This window comes from Citrus clementina, unplaced genomic scaffold (assembly GCF_000493195.1).
Source record: "Citrus clementina cultivar Clemenules unplaced genomic scaffold, Citrus_clementina_v1.0 scaffold_9, whole genome shotgun sequence".
In the NCBI taxonomy this organism is placed as follows: Eukaryota; Viridiplantae; Streptophyta; class Magnoliopsida; order Sapindales; family Rutaceae; genus Citrus; species Citrus x clementina.
The window spans coordinates 13,513,599-13,530,804 of record NW_006261964.1 but is presented as its reverse complement, the minus strand read 5'-3'; the positions used below and the strand labels follow the sequence as shown (position 1 = coordinate 13,530,804).

The window sequence follows — 17,206 nt, the reverse complement described above, 5'->3', positions numbered from 1 at the left end:
ATAATAGCTTAGGTGATCTTTCTTATCACATTTCTTGTAAAGCTAATATGATTAAATGTGTGCATGATTAAGCAATTAAAAGCTCAAATTATTATAATGATCAAGGTATTTAAATTTATCTTTGTTTTCATTAGAGCTGGCAAAATTTGACACCACCCGATTACCTGACACGAACACGATACAAATAAATGAGTATGGGTAGTCGAATTTAACACGACTATTAAATGGATCGGGTCCAAGTTGACACGATTTTTTTTTGTGTCGGATTAAGCTTAAAATTCTTGACCCATTTACTCGATTAATGACCCGATTATATTTTCTATTTTAAAATGATTTGCAGGTTCTTGTCATCAAAACTCAAATATTAGAGATGATTTTCTCTTTTATTTTTATTCTTTAAAAGGATGAATATAAATATAATGTTTTATTTATAAAATTTTAAATACATTTACAGCTTCAATAGTGTAAGTGTATAAAATATTGGTAGATATGCATATTTTATAATATTGATATATAATATTATTTACATATATATAATTAAAATTTCAATAGTGTAAATGTGCAATATTTTGGCAGATATGTATATTTTATAATATCGATAAATTATGTATGTATGTATTTATGTACATACGTATGTATGACAGTTTGTAAATATTTGATGTAACTTTTGTTTAATATATAGCTATTAAGCGGGTTTTTGGGTAACCCGATTATTTTTCCATGTCGGGTTTGAGTCTTAATATTTTGACACGATTATTAAATGGGTCGGCACCTAATTTTGACACGACACAAATACGACCCAATGACCTGTTTTACTAGCTCTATTTTTCATATTATACAGTTTCTATAGTTGAAGATAACAGTTCAATTTAATGTTTTCATCAAAAGGTTTATTCTCAAGTATATGAACTAATTTGAAGAGTTTTGGAAATGTTGAAATCACCCAAGTATTTTTTTTTTAAATTCTAGAAAAGTACTTATTTGAAAGTTTTTATAACATTTTGGGTTAATATATTATTTATAGAGTTTTAGTTTCAAAGTGAAAAATATGAAAAATTGATAAATTAGAATTAGCTATCATTTTTCTTGCAGTTAGCGGTCATCTATTAACAATGTGATGCATTTTGTCTTTGAAACAATTATCTACTTATTTTTAGTGATGATTTGTTTAGGGTTAAAATTTTCAAATTATTTCAACAGTATAAAATGACTTAGTTTAAGAGAGTAATGGCTAGTTTCTTGATCCATATATGAAAAACTAACTCTAACTTAATTTCACAACTTTCGCCAAGCTAAAGCTTGATCATTCTAAGCATACTTGAGCTTTCATTTGTTTGCTTAAAGATATGTGGGATCATCTCAGGATTCTAAAGTTTATTGTTATCTTTGAAGTCAATTGTATTCATTTTGGAACCTCGAAATATAAGGCTTGGTGTTAATGGAATCCTCAAACTTAGATTACTTGGAGGAATGGACATCAGCAGATTTGTCGAACCACGTAAAGATTATTGTGCTTGTTTTATCTACCTCTATTTTTTTTAATTTACTTGTTGTTATGGCTAACGCTGTGGTTGGATTGTAGTAGTTGTTGGTGTTGGATAGTGGTATTGTTATTGAAGTACTTTTTAAAAACCCAATTCACCCCCCTCCTTAGGTTGTTTAGTTAGAATTACATTTGGTATCAGAGAGAAGTTCTCTTGTTAGTACTTAATTATCTAGAGTAAAATATCTATGGCAAACCAAAATGGCACAACCTTTATAGAAGGTCAATCCACCACTAGCCCTCACTTTTTTATGCTAATAACTACCTTTATTAGTATATGACAATGAGAATCTATCTACAAGCCTTAAACTATGAAATACTGGAAATAGTTTGTGATAAACCATACGTTCTAGGAAAAAGATGAAAATAGAGAAGAAATTCCAAACCCTTTAAATGAGTAGAGTGAATTAAATAAAAGAAAGAGGTCTTTAAATTCTAGTTATGAATGCTTTATTTCATGCCTTAGACAAGAAAGAATTTTATAGAGTCTTAGGTTGGGCTAAGGCATTTGAAAGAAGAATTTTATAGAGTCTTAGGTTGTGCTAATGCATTTGAAATTTAAAGGAAATTTGAGGTTGTTTACAAGGGAATCGAGTCTAAAATTAGTAGTTTCACTATGCAATATGAGATGTTCCAAATGGAATTATATGAAAGTGTCCAAGATATGTTTCAAATGGAATCATATGAGAGTGTCCATGATATGTACACTAGATTCACATTGTGAATTCTCTTGGAGCACTTGGAAAGACCTTTACTGATAATGAAAAAGTGAAGTTATTATATCCTTGTTGAAAGAGTAGAGACCAAGAAGAACTACCATTAAAGAAGCAATAGATCTCAATATCTTATCTCTTGATGATTTTATTGGCTCACTTATCTCATATGAAGAAGATATTGCTAATGAAAAGATTGATGAAGATAAGAGAAGAAGAGCACTGCATTTTGATCTTTTATTGGAATAACTTCCAAGATAAAGGTATCAAAATGATTGCTAGAAAGTTCTTGAAGAAGCAAAACTAAGAGACGAAATTTTAACGATTTCAAAAGAGAAAACCTTAAAGTGGAGAAAGAGAAGAAAGAGGCAATTATTTGTTTTGATTACAAAAAGCTGGGTTACATAAGATTGAAATACCTTCTTATCAAGAACCATTATTCACAAAAGAAAGTAATGGTAACAACATGGGATGATAATGATAATGACACTTCCAATGAGGAGCAAGCTCGTGAGATATCAAATTTTGCACTAATGGCACTAGAAGGTAAATCATTTGATGAACTTGATGAGGTAAATAAACAACCTTTGTATATAAACTATTTGAAGCTTTTTAAGAACTACATGGTAGTTTGAAGAAAATTTATTTGAAAAATGCCTTTCTTGAAAAGAAGATTTTAGCTTTTTCAAATAAAAATAATGATTATAAAAGCAAAATAAAATTTTAAAAAATGAAAATGCTTCTACCATAAATAAACTTGATATTCTTGAGTAGGAAAAAGAACTTACATAAAGAAATTCTTATTTGAAAGAGAAACCAAGTAGCTCAATTGAATTTGATAGTTCAAATGTCGATATTTTAATTAAGTAGAATCAAGCTCTTAAGAAAAAGAGCAATGAACTAAATAACAGTGTTTTAATGTTCATCGATGGGCAAAAGAATATAAGATAATTGCTTTGTTCTCAAAAGTGCATTTTTGAGAAAGGCATTAGGTATAAGCCTAACATAAAACAAAAGTATTAGAAAAATTATTTTATTAAGGCTACCTCAAACATTGAACATCAAATCACTTGCAATTATTGTAATGGCAATGGTCATATGATCCATCCATATTCAATTAGGAAAAATACTTACTTTAGTGAAGGTTTGGGTTCCAAAATGAACCACGTCTAACACCCAAGGATCCAAGAATGTTTGGGTACCAAAAGGCACAACTTAAATATTTTTTGTAAATACCACAATCAAAGGATGACGGAGAGTTCCTTGATGAAAGCTAGTGACCGTGATCACTTGATCATTATCTAAGAGGAAATGATAAGGCACGATGATTTAATTGTTTCAATAATAATGCTTATTGCTTTATTGATTGTAAGCTATGGTCATTTACTTTAATCTTAGTAAAGGTTTCATACTTGTCTTATCATACTATGACATTGAGTACATTAGCATGATGTGGATAAGATTATCTTGCCCACTGATTAAGTTGAGTGGGTCTTAATAGATGGATAGTAGCTTGAAAATTTTGAAGGCATGCTTGTATGCTTGGTAAACTTTGCATGATTGAATTATCATTATGGCTTTAGATTTTTTATCATTATAAATTATAATTTTGTGTTTTAGAAATGGCCTTGAAAGATTTTTTGATCAAGATATGTCCTTGGAGTTTATCAATTTTTGGCAAAAATCAAATTAGTACAAGAAAAATAGAGTAGGCATCTAACCAGCTTCATTGTAACGATTGACTGCTTTGAAGACAATATGCGTGCAAGTGCAAAAGGCTAACTGTTAGCTCACATGCGACTCATTGCTACTAAGTTAGTGAGTACATTACTCATTAGCAGCTAATTGCTAACTTGCAAGTGGCTAATCGTCTGCATGTTTGATGCTAATTTTTCTCTTCCTCACAATTTTAACAATCGATAACTTGTTTTTATTCAAATTCACTTATACCATCATTGATTGTGTTATATCATCATTCATGTATAAAATTGGCATATATGAATATTTATACTTATGGATTTGATCGCTTGTTCTTTTAACTCATGATGATGGCTTATCTTGATGGGCATGTTGATTTTGATGATCTATACATTGATATTATGTACTTATGCTTCGGTTAAATTTTAATGATGTAAAAATGGGGAGAAAGAATGTGTTTTGTTGATTATACTATACTTGATGAAGTTTGATCTTATGAGATCTATGATTGATGAATGAATACATTTTTTTTCAATGCCTTTCTTTTGGGACTTTATTGACATATTGTTGAATGTGCATTACTCACTTGCTTTAAATGATATCAAAAGGAGGAGAAATACATGAACTTTGAGATATTGACACATATGAGATTATTTAAATTGAATTGAAATGTCACATTAGTTCTTTGACCTGCTTGGTTGTCTTGATTTTGAACATATTGATTATGACTAGTGCCAAAGTTACTTTATGATGATTTCTAAAGGGAGAGAGAAAGAATGTATTTTGATAAGATGAAGTGCATATGTGTTTGATAAGATGAGATCTTTTTGAAAAGTGCTTGCATGCTTGATGAAATTATAGTGAAGTGCTTTAATTATGACTTATTTCTTAATTCATTAATTTTGAGCATCTTGTAGTGCTTTTGATGTTTTGATATTTCTTAAAACCCATATAATACTTGAGGTAGTATTATAAATCTCAAAAAAAAATTTGTCAAAAATTTCCAAAGCATGTTAAAGTACATAAAGTGTTTTTCATCATAAAAAATGGTGAGATTGTTAACCTAAAAGGTATTGTAAACCTTGATTTTAATAATAACAAACAATATAGTAAGAGTAATATCAGAAAAACAGTTTTAAATCTCATTAGTTCTTGAAGGCCAAATATTAGCCATGTGAGATCAAACTCAGAGGATTCATTGACGAAACTCATCAAGTTAAGAATAAGTATAAAGGATAATAACTTAAGTGATCTTTCTTGTCACATTTCTTGTAAAACTAGTATGATTAAATGTATGCATGAGTAAGCATTTAAAAGCTCAAGTTATTATCATAGTCATGACATTTAAATCTATCATTGTTTTCATATTCTAAGGTTTCTAAACATAAAGAAAAATGGGAATTAACTGTTTTTATCAAAAGGTTTGTTTTCAAGTATATGGACTAATTTGAAGAGTTTTTAAAATTATGAAATCATACAAGTATTGTTTGAAATTCTAGAAGAGGACCTATTTTAATAAGCTAAAATATAATTTTACAAATTTTTGGGACCAAAGTGTAAAATTTAGAAAATTAAGAAATTAGAACTAGCAGTCATTCGCCTCGCAGTTAGTGTTAATCCATTAATAATGTGTACATCCTATCTTTAAAATAGACGCTTGCCTTTTTTTAGCAGTGTTTTATTTGGACTTAAAATTTTCAAATTATTTTAATAGATCACATGCCACGTCAGTAGGGATGGCCAAATATCGAGCCTAGGCCCGATTTTTTGAAATACAGGCTTGGTCTAGCCCAAGAACACCTGCGCATGGGTTTTTTTATTCAGGCTTCAACTGCTTGGATATAATAATGCCCCATAGCTTGAGATAGGCTCATGCCACGCTTTTTCATCAGATAAGCAACAACGATAGTCACACTAAAAAGGAACAATTTGATTAAAATACATTTGCTTCCCTTAGATTTAGAGAATAAATATATAACGCCAAATTTCCATGATTTTAAATTATGAATATTTTTCTTTATTAGAAATTACAAATGGCATTATTGCCCTTATTAATAAGGATTATTCTTGGGGTAATTTTGGAAAAGATTTACTTTTTCCAAATTTAATAGGGTTTCTTAAAACTCCCTATAAATCATTCTTTTCCCTCTTCTTTAGCCCTAAGTCCACAACATTTTCTTCTATTTTATCTGCTGCTCATTACTCTCTTACTAATACCCTAGGATTGAAACCCTTGCTTAGGAGAGAATCTTAACAGTTGGTAAGTTTTACTCTCCCTATTCTCCATAAGATTTTCTATTACTCTATTAAGGGTTTTGTTGACATGGGTTTAGATTGTTATAGACCATTATGCGTGATTTAGGATGTGTTTAAGTTGTGTTTAGGGCTTTGATTTATTGTTGAGTCTTATTAATCAATCCTTGATGAAATAAACACACTGGACAATTCTGGACAGCGTGAATAACTCAAAATTAAACACATATTTTATGAAAGATTCTTAAGAAGAACCTCATCTTTTTTAAAACTAGACATATAGGGCTTATTAAATAAATTTTGTTTCATAAGATTTGACATACTTTTCAATTTTATATGTATTTTCGAAACAAACACCGCTGCACTGCAAAACTGCAACTTCAGCAAAATGAAAAACTTCACAAAATTATTTCTAGTATTTGCAATTTTAATTTAATAATCTTCTGGTTAATTTCTGATTTTATAATTCTTGAAACTCATTCTATTCAGTGAAGGCACTGTGAAACAGTTTTGAATTTGTTAAGAAACAAATAGTTTTGAAACAAATAGTTTTGAAACTATTTTTGGTATCAAATCTTCTTGAAAATTTTACATGAGATACCCATAGATGTCCAGAATAGTTCTATAGAATATTATGTCATTCTGATTTTTAGATTAAGAGTTAAAATTCTGAGAAACAAATTTGTATGGTTATGAATTAGAAAATTAGGTTCTTAGAATAAGTTATTAATAGTTATATCTTGTATTTGCTTAACGTGTTTGAGGTGTTTGAGGCTTTTAGAGGCTTATATGTGTGTTAGATCAATTCTTTTATTGAGATAAGTAACTTCTTTCTTAATGTACTGGATATGTATGATTATTTTGGTCTATTATAAGTACATGTGTTTTTGCAATTATTTGAAAATTAATTGATTTTCATAACAAAATTAGTTTATGTAAATGTTTTCAAATATGAAAGTTATGTTATTTTTTTATGGTTTTAACATAATATTGTAAAAGCCTTTAAATATGCAATTTATTTTGTTAAATGATTATCTTTTACGAAATTATCTCTAAACTACCATAATGGAATTTGTTTTGCAAGCCTAATTTATTGTTATGATCTTTTTTGACTCTGACAAGAATGTTTTAGTCTCATATATGATTGAGATTATTTAAGACTATTCGGGGGCCACTCTTGAGACTATATGGGGGCCACCTCTCGAGGGATAGAGCGTCGCGAAGTGCCACATATAGTGCAAAATGCACGTACAAGTCATTACAGATAAAAAAATAATTTGAATGTTTTGGCTTATTGTCCATACAAGTCATTACATATACATGAGTTTTTGTTCTGAGTGTGCACACGATATTATAATTCTGATTCTATTTTTGGCCGAGTCACCGAGAGTGTAGGTGACACTATGTGACATGAGCTAACATTTTGTTTTCTATGTATGTGTTATACAATTTGCTACATAATTAACTATGTTTTTGATATTATGAATTACTATGAAATTATATCATCTTATCGTGATATGTCATTTTATGAAATTTATGAGTTATGATATATGTTTTAATTAAAAAAGGCTTGCAATGTTTTTGGTATCGATAAGCCTAATGTGTTGGGAATGGTTTTACTTACCGAGTTGACGGCTCATCCCTCTTCATTACTTTTTGCAGATTAATTACCTTGTTGAGACATGTGCTTATCATTGGAGTTAGAGATTTGTTTCCTTTTGCTAGTTGAATAAGAGAAGGAATAAACTCATGTTTTTTTTAAGTTTATTTATTTTATGAACTTGTAATTGGGGAGTTTTGAGATTTTTGTTATATTTTTGTCTTCGAGAGAGATTATTTCTTGTTAAACACATGAATTTGTTGTTTTAATTGATTAAAAATTTGAGATATATCAGTTTGAGATTTTTATGTAAAGATTTTGATTTGTAAGTAGCCTCCTTCATCGCGTGCATCGCACATGTTGGATTTGGGGTGTTATAAAATTGCTCACTTTCTAGATTCATTGGATCTATTATCATTAGAGTATACAAGTACAATTATTGAAAAAAAGCCAAGATGGGGAAATAAATGACAACTTCTGGATCTTCCCGTAAAGTAATGAACCAGCACACCACCACCTACCTTTTAACTTTATCAATAAATTAGACACACTCATCAAAATATTATGATAAATTTGCATCTTCTTTGGCTACAACTATTTCATAGAGAACAAAAGAGAATTTACAAGGATTCTAGCAACTGAAAACAACTTCATAGGAAGATAAACATCAATTTGGCTGGAGGTGCGATGTCATCACTACGGTGCTGTATGGTGCATGCATTACATGGGATACATGTTGGAGGTGCAATGCTGCGGTGCTGTGGTGTTGGAAATGCAGTGCAGTGAACGGCAATCAATAGGTCTGCTTGGAGTTGTAGTTGGAGCTAGTGGCCTCAGGCTTATGTTTTGCGTGTGTGTGTTATGAGTTAGATTTAGGGTCTGTAAATGGGTAAAGGTTTGAGGCTTATTTGTATATTTTTATTCTTAATTTTCTTAAATTAAAAAATTTAACTAGGCACAGATCAAGGTTTTAGGTTTTTTGGGTCTTGCCTTGAACCGTGCATGAAAATAGCTATGTATTGAAAATCAATACCCATAACTGTTTTCTTTATTAACCCAGGCTGGGTTTTACTCGAATTGCATAGGCTAGGTCCAGTTCAGATCTAGGCTGGGCGGGTTCTTTTGGCACCTCTACACTTCAGCAAGTAACTATTTGCTTCAAAGTTATCGATAATCTAATAGCACACTTCAACAACTAGTTTCTTCATCCATCTATCAAAAAAGGCCAACTCTAACTCAATTTCACAACTTTTGTTAAATTACAACTTGATCATTCCAAGCGTACTTGAGTTTTCATTTGTTTACTTACATACATTCAATTCATTGTTGAGTTGTAACTTCTTATAAGGTACTTGATCTTGTTATAATTGTTTTTAAAATTGAGAAGTTGTAAGTGAAGGAAACACTTGGGTAAAGAGGTGTGAGATCGTCTCAAGATTGTAAAGATTTATTAACACATTTGAAGTCAATTATATCCATTTTAGAGCCTTGAGATTTAAGGTTTGGTGTTAGTGGAATGCTCAAGTTTAGTTTACTTGGAAACGTGGATGTAGGAGGGTTTGTCAAACCACGTAAAAATTGTAGTATTTGTAATTATTGTTTTTTGTTGAATTGTGGTAGTTGTTGGTGTTGGATAGTAGTGTTGTGATTGATGAACTTTTTAAAAAACCTAATTCGCCTTCCCTCTCTTGGGTTGTTTGATTAGAATTACAATTATTTTGATAAAATTAATATTACTGCAATACCTTGGAGGAAGTTATAGTTAAAGACAAAATAAAATAATCAATAATAAAATCATATTTCTTCATTGCATAAAATCATACTTCTCCGTGCACCAACCTAATTTACACTCATCTAACATTAAACTTTAATTGGATTTCTTATATGTATTCAAACTCTTGACAAAACTATTTTTTTATGAGAAACAAGATTTTTACACTATGATGATGATGGTGGTGGTAATGATAATAATAATAAGATAAAATACATTAAAATGATATCAAGTGTTAATTTAGAAAACAAAAATTAATGTTTTTGATATTATATATGTTTTCTCATCAATAAACCTAAACCATAACATATGAGAGTTTGCCCTCCAAACCAATTTCAAGTAGCACTATAGCCATAGGGACAAGTCAAAAAATATCTTTTGGGATTATGGAGGGCGGCATATAGATCAAAAGATAGAATTTTAAATTTTAAAGATGATTATATTTAAAAAAATTTTAAAAGAAAAATTGTAGGTTCAAATAGTCTCAACCAAATTAAGTAACTCTCATAATTGGCCATTTATGAAAATTTTCCAAATATTGTTCCTTTAAAAAAATAAATTATTTAACAATATTTTTTTATTATTAGAAGAAGAAAATATTTTCTATAATTCTATTAAAATATTTTAAATAATTTTTAAAAAATATGAAAACATTTCGTAACAAAAAAATAAAAAATTCTTAAATAGCCCCATTAAAATATTATTATTTTATTAATGTGGCTATTTTATTTTAATGGTACGATTTAAACCCATACTTTTCTAGATTTTTTAATGGAAAATTATTTGATAACATAAAAAAGATTAGAGGAATTTGAAAAACTATTTTTTTTATAGAAAAAGTACGGGTTTAAGAGGAATGGTAAATAAAAAATAAATTTTCGTTTTTAATAATAATAATTTATTATTATTATTATTATAAAAAAAAGTTCTTAGAACTCATGAATAGTTTCTTTAATGAGATTAATTTGGCCGCCAGAAGCAGTAAGGTAGTAAAACTTGCAATTAAGACAAGAAGTTGGCATAAACCAGAAAAGGGAAGGCCTCTCTGAGCAACAAGTACATAACATTAAAGCCTAGCAAAGGCGAAAAATTGATGTTTAACAAATTTTCACACCTTTGAAAGCAATGACCTACCAATATTTTGGTTTCATTTTCTTGGCCGTTTTTCTTCAGAGTGTCACAGTAAGTAAATGATGACTAGCTATGATGATCTATCAAATATCAACTAACAAAGAAGCTAGATGTATAATATGGGAGGGCTTTAGCTTTAGGCTTTGCATTCAAGAACAGCAATGACAGTTAAACATAAAACATCAAAATGGGTAGCTGTTTCTTTCATTGTAACCCCATTTAATGCAATTTTGATCTTTGTTCAAATATGGGGGGTCCTATTGTGTTGGTTGGAACCACATTATTATTCTTGACTCTTTTACTTACCAACTGTACCCAAAACATGATTATCTGAATTATATTATCACAAAAATTGGTATTTTTTTCAACAGTTGTTTTTCTTCAGTATCATTGTTCTGCCGCGCAAGTAAGTAGAAATGGTTTTGCTTACAATTGAAGTCTATCATTTTTCCATGCATAATTTTGCAATGTCTGTTTTGAATCATTTTGCAGGAAGTTAAGAAATGGGTAGCAGAGAAATCAAATCACCTGAAAGTTTACAAGAGACACCAGCTACTAGTTCAAGCCATCAGAGAAAGAAGCTGAGTGTGTATTTTATTGAGTCTGATAATAGAAGAATGGCTCTTGGCCGTGGCTATACTGGAGGAACTACCCCTGTTAATGTCCATGGGAAGCCTATAGCTGATCTTTCAAAGACTGGAGGCTGGATTGCTGCTTTATTCATTTTCGGTAAAATTTATTTCAAATGCATTGTTTGCTTGAACCTGCACAGATGATACATGTACTGCGCAGCGAATTTGATATTGTCTTAATTATGCAGGGAATGAAATGGCAGAGAGAATGGCTTATTTTGGTCTTTCTGTGAATATGGTGACCTTTATGTTCTATGTTATGCATAAATCTTTTGCTGATTCATCCAATGCTGTTAACAATTTTCTTGGAATATCACAAGCATCTTCCGTTCTCGGTGGTTTTCTAGCTGATGCTTATCTTGGTCGATATTGGACAATTGCCATTTTCACCACTATCTATCTTGCAGTATGGATTTTTTTTTTAAATTTCAAAAAGAATTTCATTGACTATAGCTAATATTGAATGATGATGATCACGTAGTGCTTGTTTTTTTTTTCTGTTGCCTTAATTTCTCGGAGGGCTTGACAGGAATAACTTTATGTGCAACAATGAAAGTTTTCATGCCAAACCAAGATAATTGTGATCGGATATCCCAGCTTCTAGGAAGCTGCGAGCCAGCTAAATCATGGCAGATGCTTTACCTATATACAGTTCTTTATATAACTGGATTTGGAGCTGCCGGTATAAGGCCTTGTGTCTCTTCGTTTGGGGCTGATCAGTTTGATGAAAGGAGTAAAGATTACAAGACTCATCTGGATAGATTTTTCAACTTTTTCTATCTTTCTGTCACTGTTGGAGCCATTGTGGCGTTTACTTTGGTGGTCTACATTCAAATGGAACATGGATGGGGATCTGCTTTTGGTGCTTTGGCCATAGCCATGGGGATATCAAACATGTTGTTTTTCATTGGCACTCCTTTGTACAGGCATAGGTTGCCAGGAGGCAGCCCCTTAACAAGGGTTGCCCAGGTTCTCGTTGCTGCCTTTCGGAAGAGACATGCTGCTTTCTCTAGCAGTGAGTTAATCGGCCTATATGAGGTACCCGGTAAACATTCTGCTATAAAGGGTAGTGGAAAGATTGCTCACACTGATGATTTCAGGTATCACGAGCTCTCATTCTTTCATTTTATTGAAATTAGTTTAATTTCAATATAACATTATAGCCTTTGTGAGCCTGCAGATGTTTGGACAAGGCAGCTCTGGAATTGAAGGAAGATGTTATTAATCCAAGTCCCTGGAAACTTTGCACTGTAACTCAAGTTGAGGAAGTTAAAACACTTGTCAGGCTAGTACCAATACCAGCTTGCACAATCATGCTCAATGTAATCTTAACAGAGTTCCTAACTCTCTCAGTGCAGCAGGCATACACAATGAACACCCACATGGGTAAACTGAAACTTCCAGTGACATGTATGCCTGTATTTCCAGGTCTCAGCATATTTCTTATACTGTCTCTTTATTACTCCACATTTGTTCCTCTATGTCGCCGCATTACAGGTCATCCTCGTGGGGCTTCTCAGCTTCAGAGAGTCGGCATCGGCTTGGCAGTTTCAATCTTATCAGTAATATGGGCAGGTATTTTTGAGAGATATCGCAGAAATTATGCGATAAGTCATGGATATGAATTTAGTTTTTTAACTGCAATGCCAGACCTAAGTGCATACTGGCTCTTGATTCAGTATTGTCTGATTGGCATTGCTGAAGTATTTTGCATAGTAGGCTTACTTGAATTTCTCTACGAGGAAGCCCCGGATGCAATGAAGAGTATAGGGTCTGCTTATGCAGCTTTAGCGGGGGGTTTAGGTTGCTTTGCTGCTTCTATATTGAACAGCATCATCAAGTCTGTAACAGGAAATCCTAAGAAAGGGCAACCAAATTGGTTAGCTCAGAATATAAATACTGGTAGGTTTGATTATTTGTATTGGCTGCTTGCCGTTTTGAGTGTCATCAATTTCTGTGCTTTCTTGTATTCTGCATATAGATACAAGTACAGGTCTGAGCAGAAGCATGGCAATGACTATGAGGTGATGGAGAACAAGCTCTACGACAGCCCCATCTAAGGAATTGGAAGCTAGCTAATAATGCCATAATCTCAATTTTAATCTTTTTCCAATTATGTGAATCTACTTTGAGCCTTGAAATTTTAAGCAAAAAGCAAAGCTGTAAAACTCAGAACCACACAGTTGGTATATCAGTTGTTATCTTTTTAGTTTTGATTATGGGCCAGTTTTATGTTCTCTTTTCTATACAACTATGTAAAACTTCGCTCACAGGGCATTTAATCAAGTAATTTTCAAACAATTTTTTAACTAGTCACCAAAATTTGACTTCTGAGAAATATGAGCTAAAAAATCAACTTAGACTGACTCACTTCCCAGACCTCTGAACAAATACCATCTAAAACTAAAGCCTCAATCATGGGTATGGCTATCCTTAGATCTGTGCACTACTTATTATCTTCTTCAACTACCATGGCCTCATGCTCTGCGCGTGCTACAAATACACTTGGTGCTCCTGTCTCTCTCTTGTTTATATTTTCAACCGCATAATCTTTGAAAATTTAGTCCTAGTAGAATAATTATCCTCATAGCAATTGGTAGCCACCATTTTTCTTTCAAAGAAGGTGCATTTCCTACTGCAAAATTGGCTACATCGATGCATTTCCGACATTTTTAACTGGTTGCTGAATAAATTATAAATCAGATAAGATGATCGGTGAAAAACAAATAATTGATAAGATCTTAATAAATGTTAGCTGACATGAACAGATAATCATGGGCCAGACTCCAGAGAATACAATTAGTCAAACATTCAATCAATCTGATAATTTATTGAAATGGGCCAATGCTATTGCTAACTCGGTGAAATCAGTAATTGTTGAAGGCGAAAGCTATAATGCCGGGCCTCAATAATTGAGCCGTTATCGGTTACAGATTGACAGGAAAAAAAAAAAATGGTCAACTTGTTAAATCGGTTGTCCATTTTTTTCTCTCTCACTTTGCCCTTTTTTTTTTCCTCCCTCAAATCCTTTCCTCTCTCACGTCTTTCACCATCTCGCTCTCAAATCACTGATTTCTGTGCAAGATTTTTGTACTAAGCACATAAAATCGGAAGCTACCATCCCGAACACTGCAAACAACGAGCCCAATCCATCACAAGGTTGCTGTCATCCAGAGCAGTTGAACACATCTGACTTCGTTGTCTTTCATTTTCGAGTTAAAGATATGGTAAAGATGTAATCTTCACTCTTGTGCTGCTTGTGGTGACTATTGAAAATGCTATAACAATTCGGGGTTTATGCTTTGGATTAAATTGTTTGGGCTATGTGAAATAATTAGGGATTTATAAATTTTGAGTGGAAAAATGTTGTTTAGATGATGAAAAATTGTTGTTGAAGAGATGATTATGGTTTGGAAGCATGAAATTGGGAAGAAAAGCTTGAGAAAATGGAATCCCAATCGGGCCGTAATGATACTTTCTATTTGTCTCCCCAATTTATCTACACCTACTATGATGCTAGAGTCCAGATTATAATTCAGTGTTTACCAACAAGTTCGAAAATCAGCTAGCATTGGGTTGTTTTATCTTAACCAAAGTCTTCAATTCGAAATTTAAAAATACAGTTGTATTAAATATTTATTGAGAGAATTTTACCGCTCTAGTAGTCTTCCTAGTGATCCTATCCGACTCGAATCTAAATTAGTCAGACCTAATGTAGTATTTTGGATTTAGTATTTCATTTTACAAATTTTTGTGATGTAATTTCAAATAAGTGAACATAGGTTTCTAATAAGATTTTTTTTAATATTTTTTTTCTCCCTATTTATTACTCTTGTGTCTGGCTGTGTGAATGCTTAGAGTTTAATTTGCAATTTTGGGTTTGTTTCTGGCAAATTTATGTTGTAATGATATTGAAATAATATGAGTTTGTTAACAATATTGGAGCTTTCTAATGCTCAGTTTTTTTTAAAAAAAATTGGATTTTATTTTTTATGTCTATTTTCTAACTTTTATTTATACTAGGGATCGTAATTTATGTTATCCATCTTGTTAATGTCGTGTCAAATTTAAGCAAATATAAATACGATTCGATTACTAATTGGGTTAACCTATTTAACACAATTAATAAAAAATTTAAAATTATTAAAACTATAAAAAGTCATATCAATACATTTATTAATCATGCAATTTATACCAACATGAATTCAAAAAAGTTGTGTCATTTCCACATCGTATAGTCATGTCATGATCTACACTGTCACCTCTAATCTAAAGATTTTACTATGTTACAACTTATGTTATTTACACACCCAATGAAAAAATCACACGTGTCCTGAGGAGAGAGAAAATCATACAAGTGCAAGTAATATTCATTGTTGAAGCTGGATTTGTAAGTTACAGAATCCGTTACATAGCCAACTCCTTAATCTACAACTATTTTAATGTCGTTGGCATCTCTATTTGTAATAATTTGTTGCAGTAATGTTGATTTAATTCGTGATTTTAAGGAATTTTGGTATTTTACCAGTTGGTTGGTGTCCAATGTGTTGGATCATAAACTTAATCCAAGATGAATAAATTCAAGCCCAAATACATAGAAGCTTCTTGTGGTAGGTGTGGTTGATGAAGTAGTGAGTAGTAGGTTTTAATGAATGGTGAGGATTTTGTGTAGTAGTTGAATAAATGAATGGTTGTGATTAGTTTATTTCATGTATAAACATTCCCTCTCCCCTTTGGTTTATGCATCAAGTGAAGTAACAAAATCCCTGAGTTGTAAAGAGTGAAAAATAAGAGTTATAGTTGGTAAGGAGTGTTGTTGAAGAAATAAAATAATGTGTTTTTTTAGTGTTTAATTTGTTAATTCTCCAACAAAGTGGTATCAGAGCTAGTGTTTGATGCTATATATAGTCATATAAGATATCAAATCGAATATCTCGACGAGAGGAGAGGAACACGACGCCGCAAAAATCAGCCTGATCGGAGACCAGACACGCCCACACTCGCCGCCGGAAGTTTTCTGTTCTGAAGTTGAGTCAACTCACCGAGTTGAACCAAGCTGAACCGAACTTTCGAACCAAATCAAGTTCAACCGAGCCGCCTTGAGCCGAACTAAGTCGGACCGAACCAAGTCAACAAGCCGACATTGACTGTTGACCGATGTTGACTGTTGACCTGCGTTGACTGTTGACCTGCATTGACTGTTGATCGTTGACCGAAAGTTGACTTGAGTCCTTCCCAAAGTTTTTCGACGTGCCGGATCCATCCGTGCATTTAGAATCTCCAAATTCTCACTCAATTTGTGAGTTATGGTAAATGGTGGTATGATGTCATTTCAAGTTCCACAATTAAATGGAACTAAGTTTGACAACTGGAGTATTAAAATGAAGGCTCTATTGGGTGCACATGACGTATGGGATGTCGTGGAGAAATGCTTTATTATGCCAGAACATGAAGCCACTTTAACTGCGGCGCAAAAGGAGAATTTAAAAAACTTGAAGAAGAAAGAAAATAAAGCAAAGTATCTTATTTTTCAATTATTAGATGAAGATGCTTTTGAAAAGATTGCTGATACAACCTCCTCAAAAGAAGCATGGGAGAAGCTAGAAACCTTTTACAAAGGAGCGGAGCAAGTTAAGAAGGTTCGTCTCCAAACATTACGGGGAGAATTTGAGTCTTTACACATGAAGGCATCAGAATATTTGGAGGATATGACGATCGAACAACTTCAAGAAAGGTTGCAAGCCTATGAAGAAAAATAGAAAAAGAAGAAATGAATCGAAGAACAACTTCTCAAGATGAAAGTCAATCCAAAGAAAAGAGAAGAAAGCTCCGACAACGAGAGAAGACATAATGTTCGAGGTAGAG

At 32.0% G+C, this 17,206-nt stretch overlaps 1 protein-coding gene across 1 annotated transcript; it reads left to right on the top strand.

Annotated features, from left to right (window-relative positions):
• Positions 1 to 10,843: 10,843 nt before the first annotated feature.
• Positions 10,844 to 13,613, top strand: LOC18033076 (protein NRT1/ PTR FAMILY 6.1). Its single transcript, XM_006420755.2, has 5 exons — positions 10,844 to 11,115; positions 11,202 to 11,438; positions 11,530 to 11,747; positions 11,861 to 12,441; positions 12,522 to 13,613. Exons 2-5 carry the CDS (start codon positions 11,213 to 11,215, stop codon positions 13,399 to 13,401), a joined length of 1,905 nt encoding a protein of 634 aa, XP_006420818.1. The 5' UTR covers positions 10,844 to 11,115; positions 11,202 to 11,212; the 3' UTR covers positions 13,402 to 13,613.
• Positions 13,614 to 17,206: the final 3,593 nt, after the last annotated feature.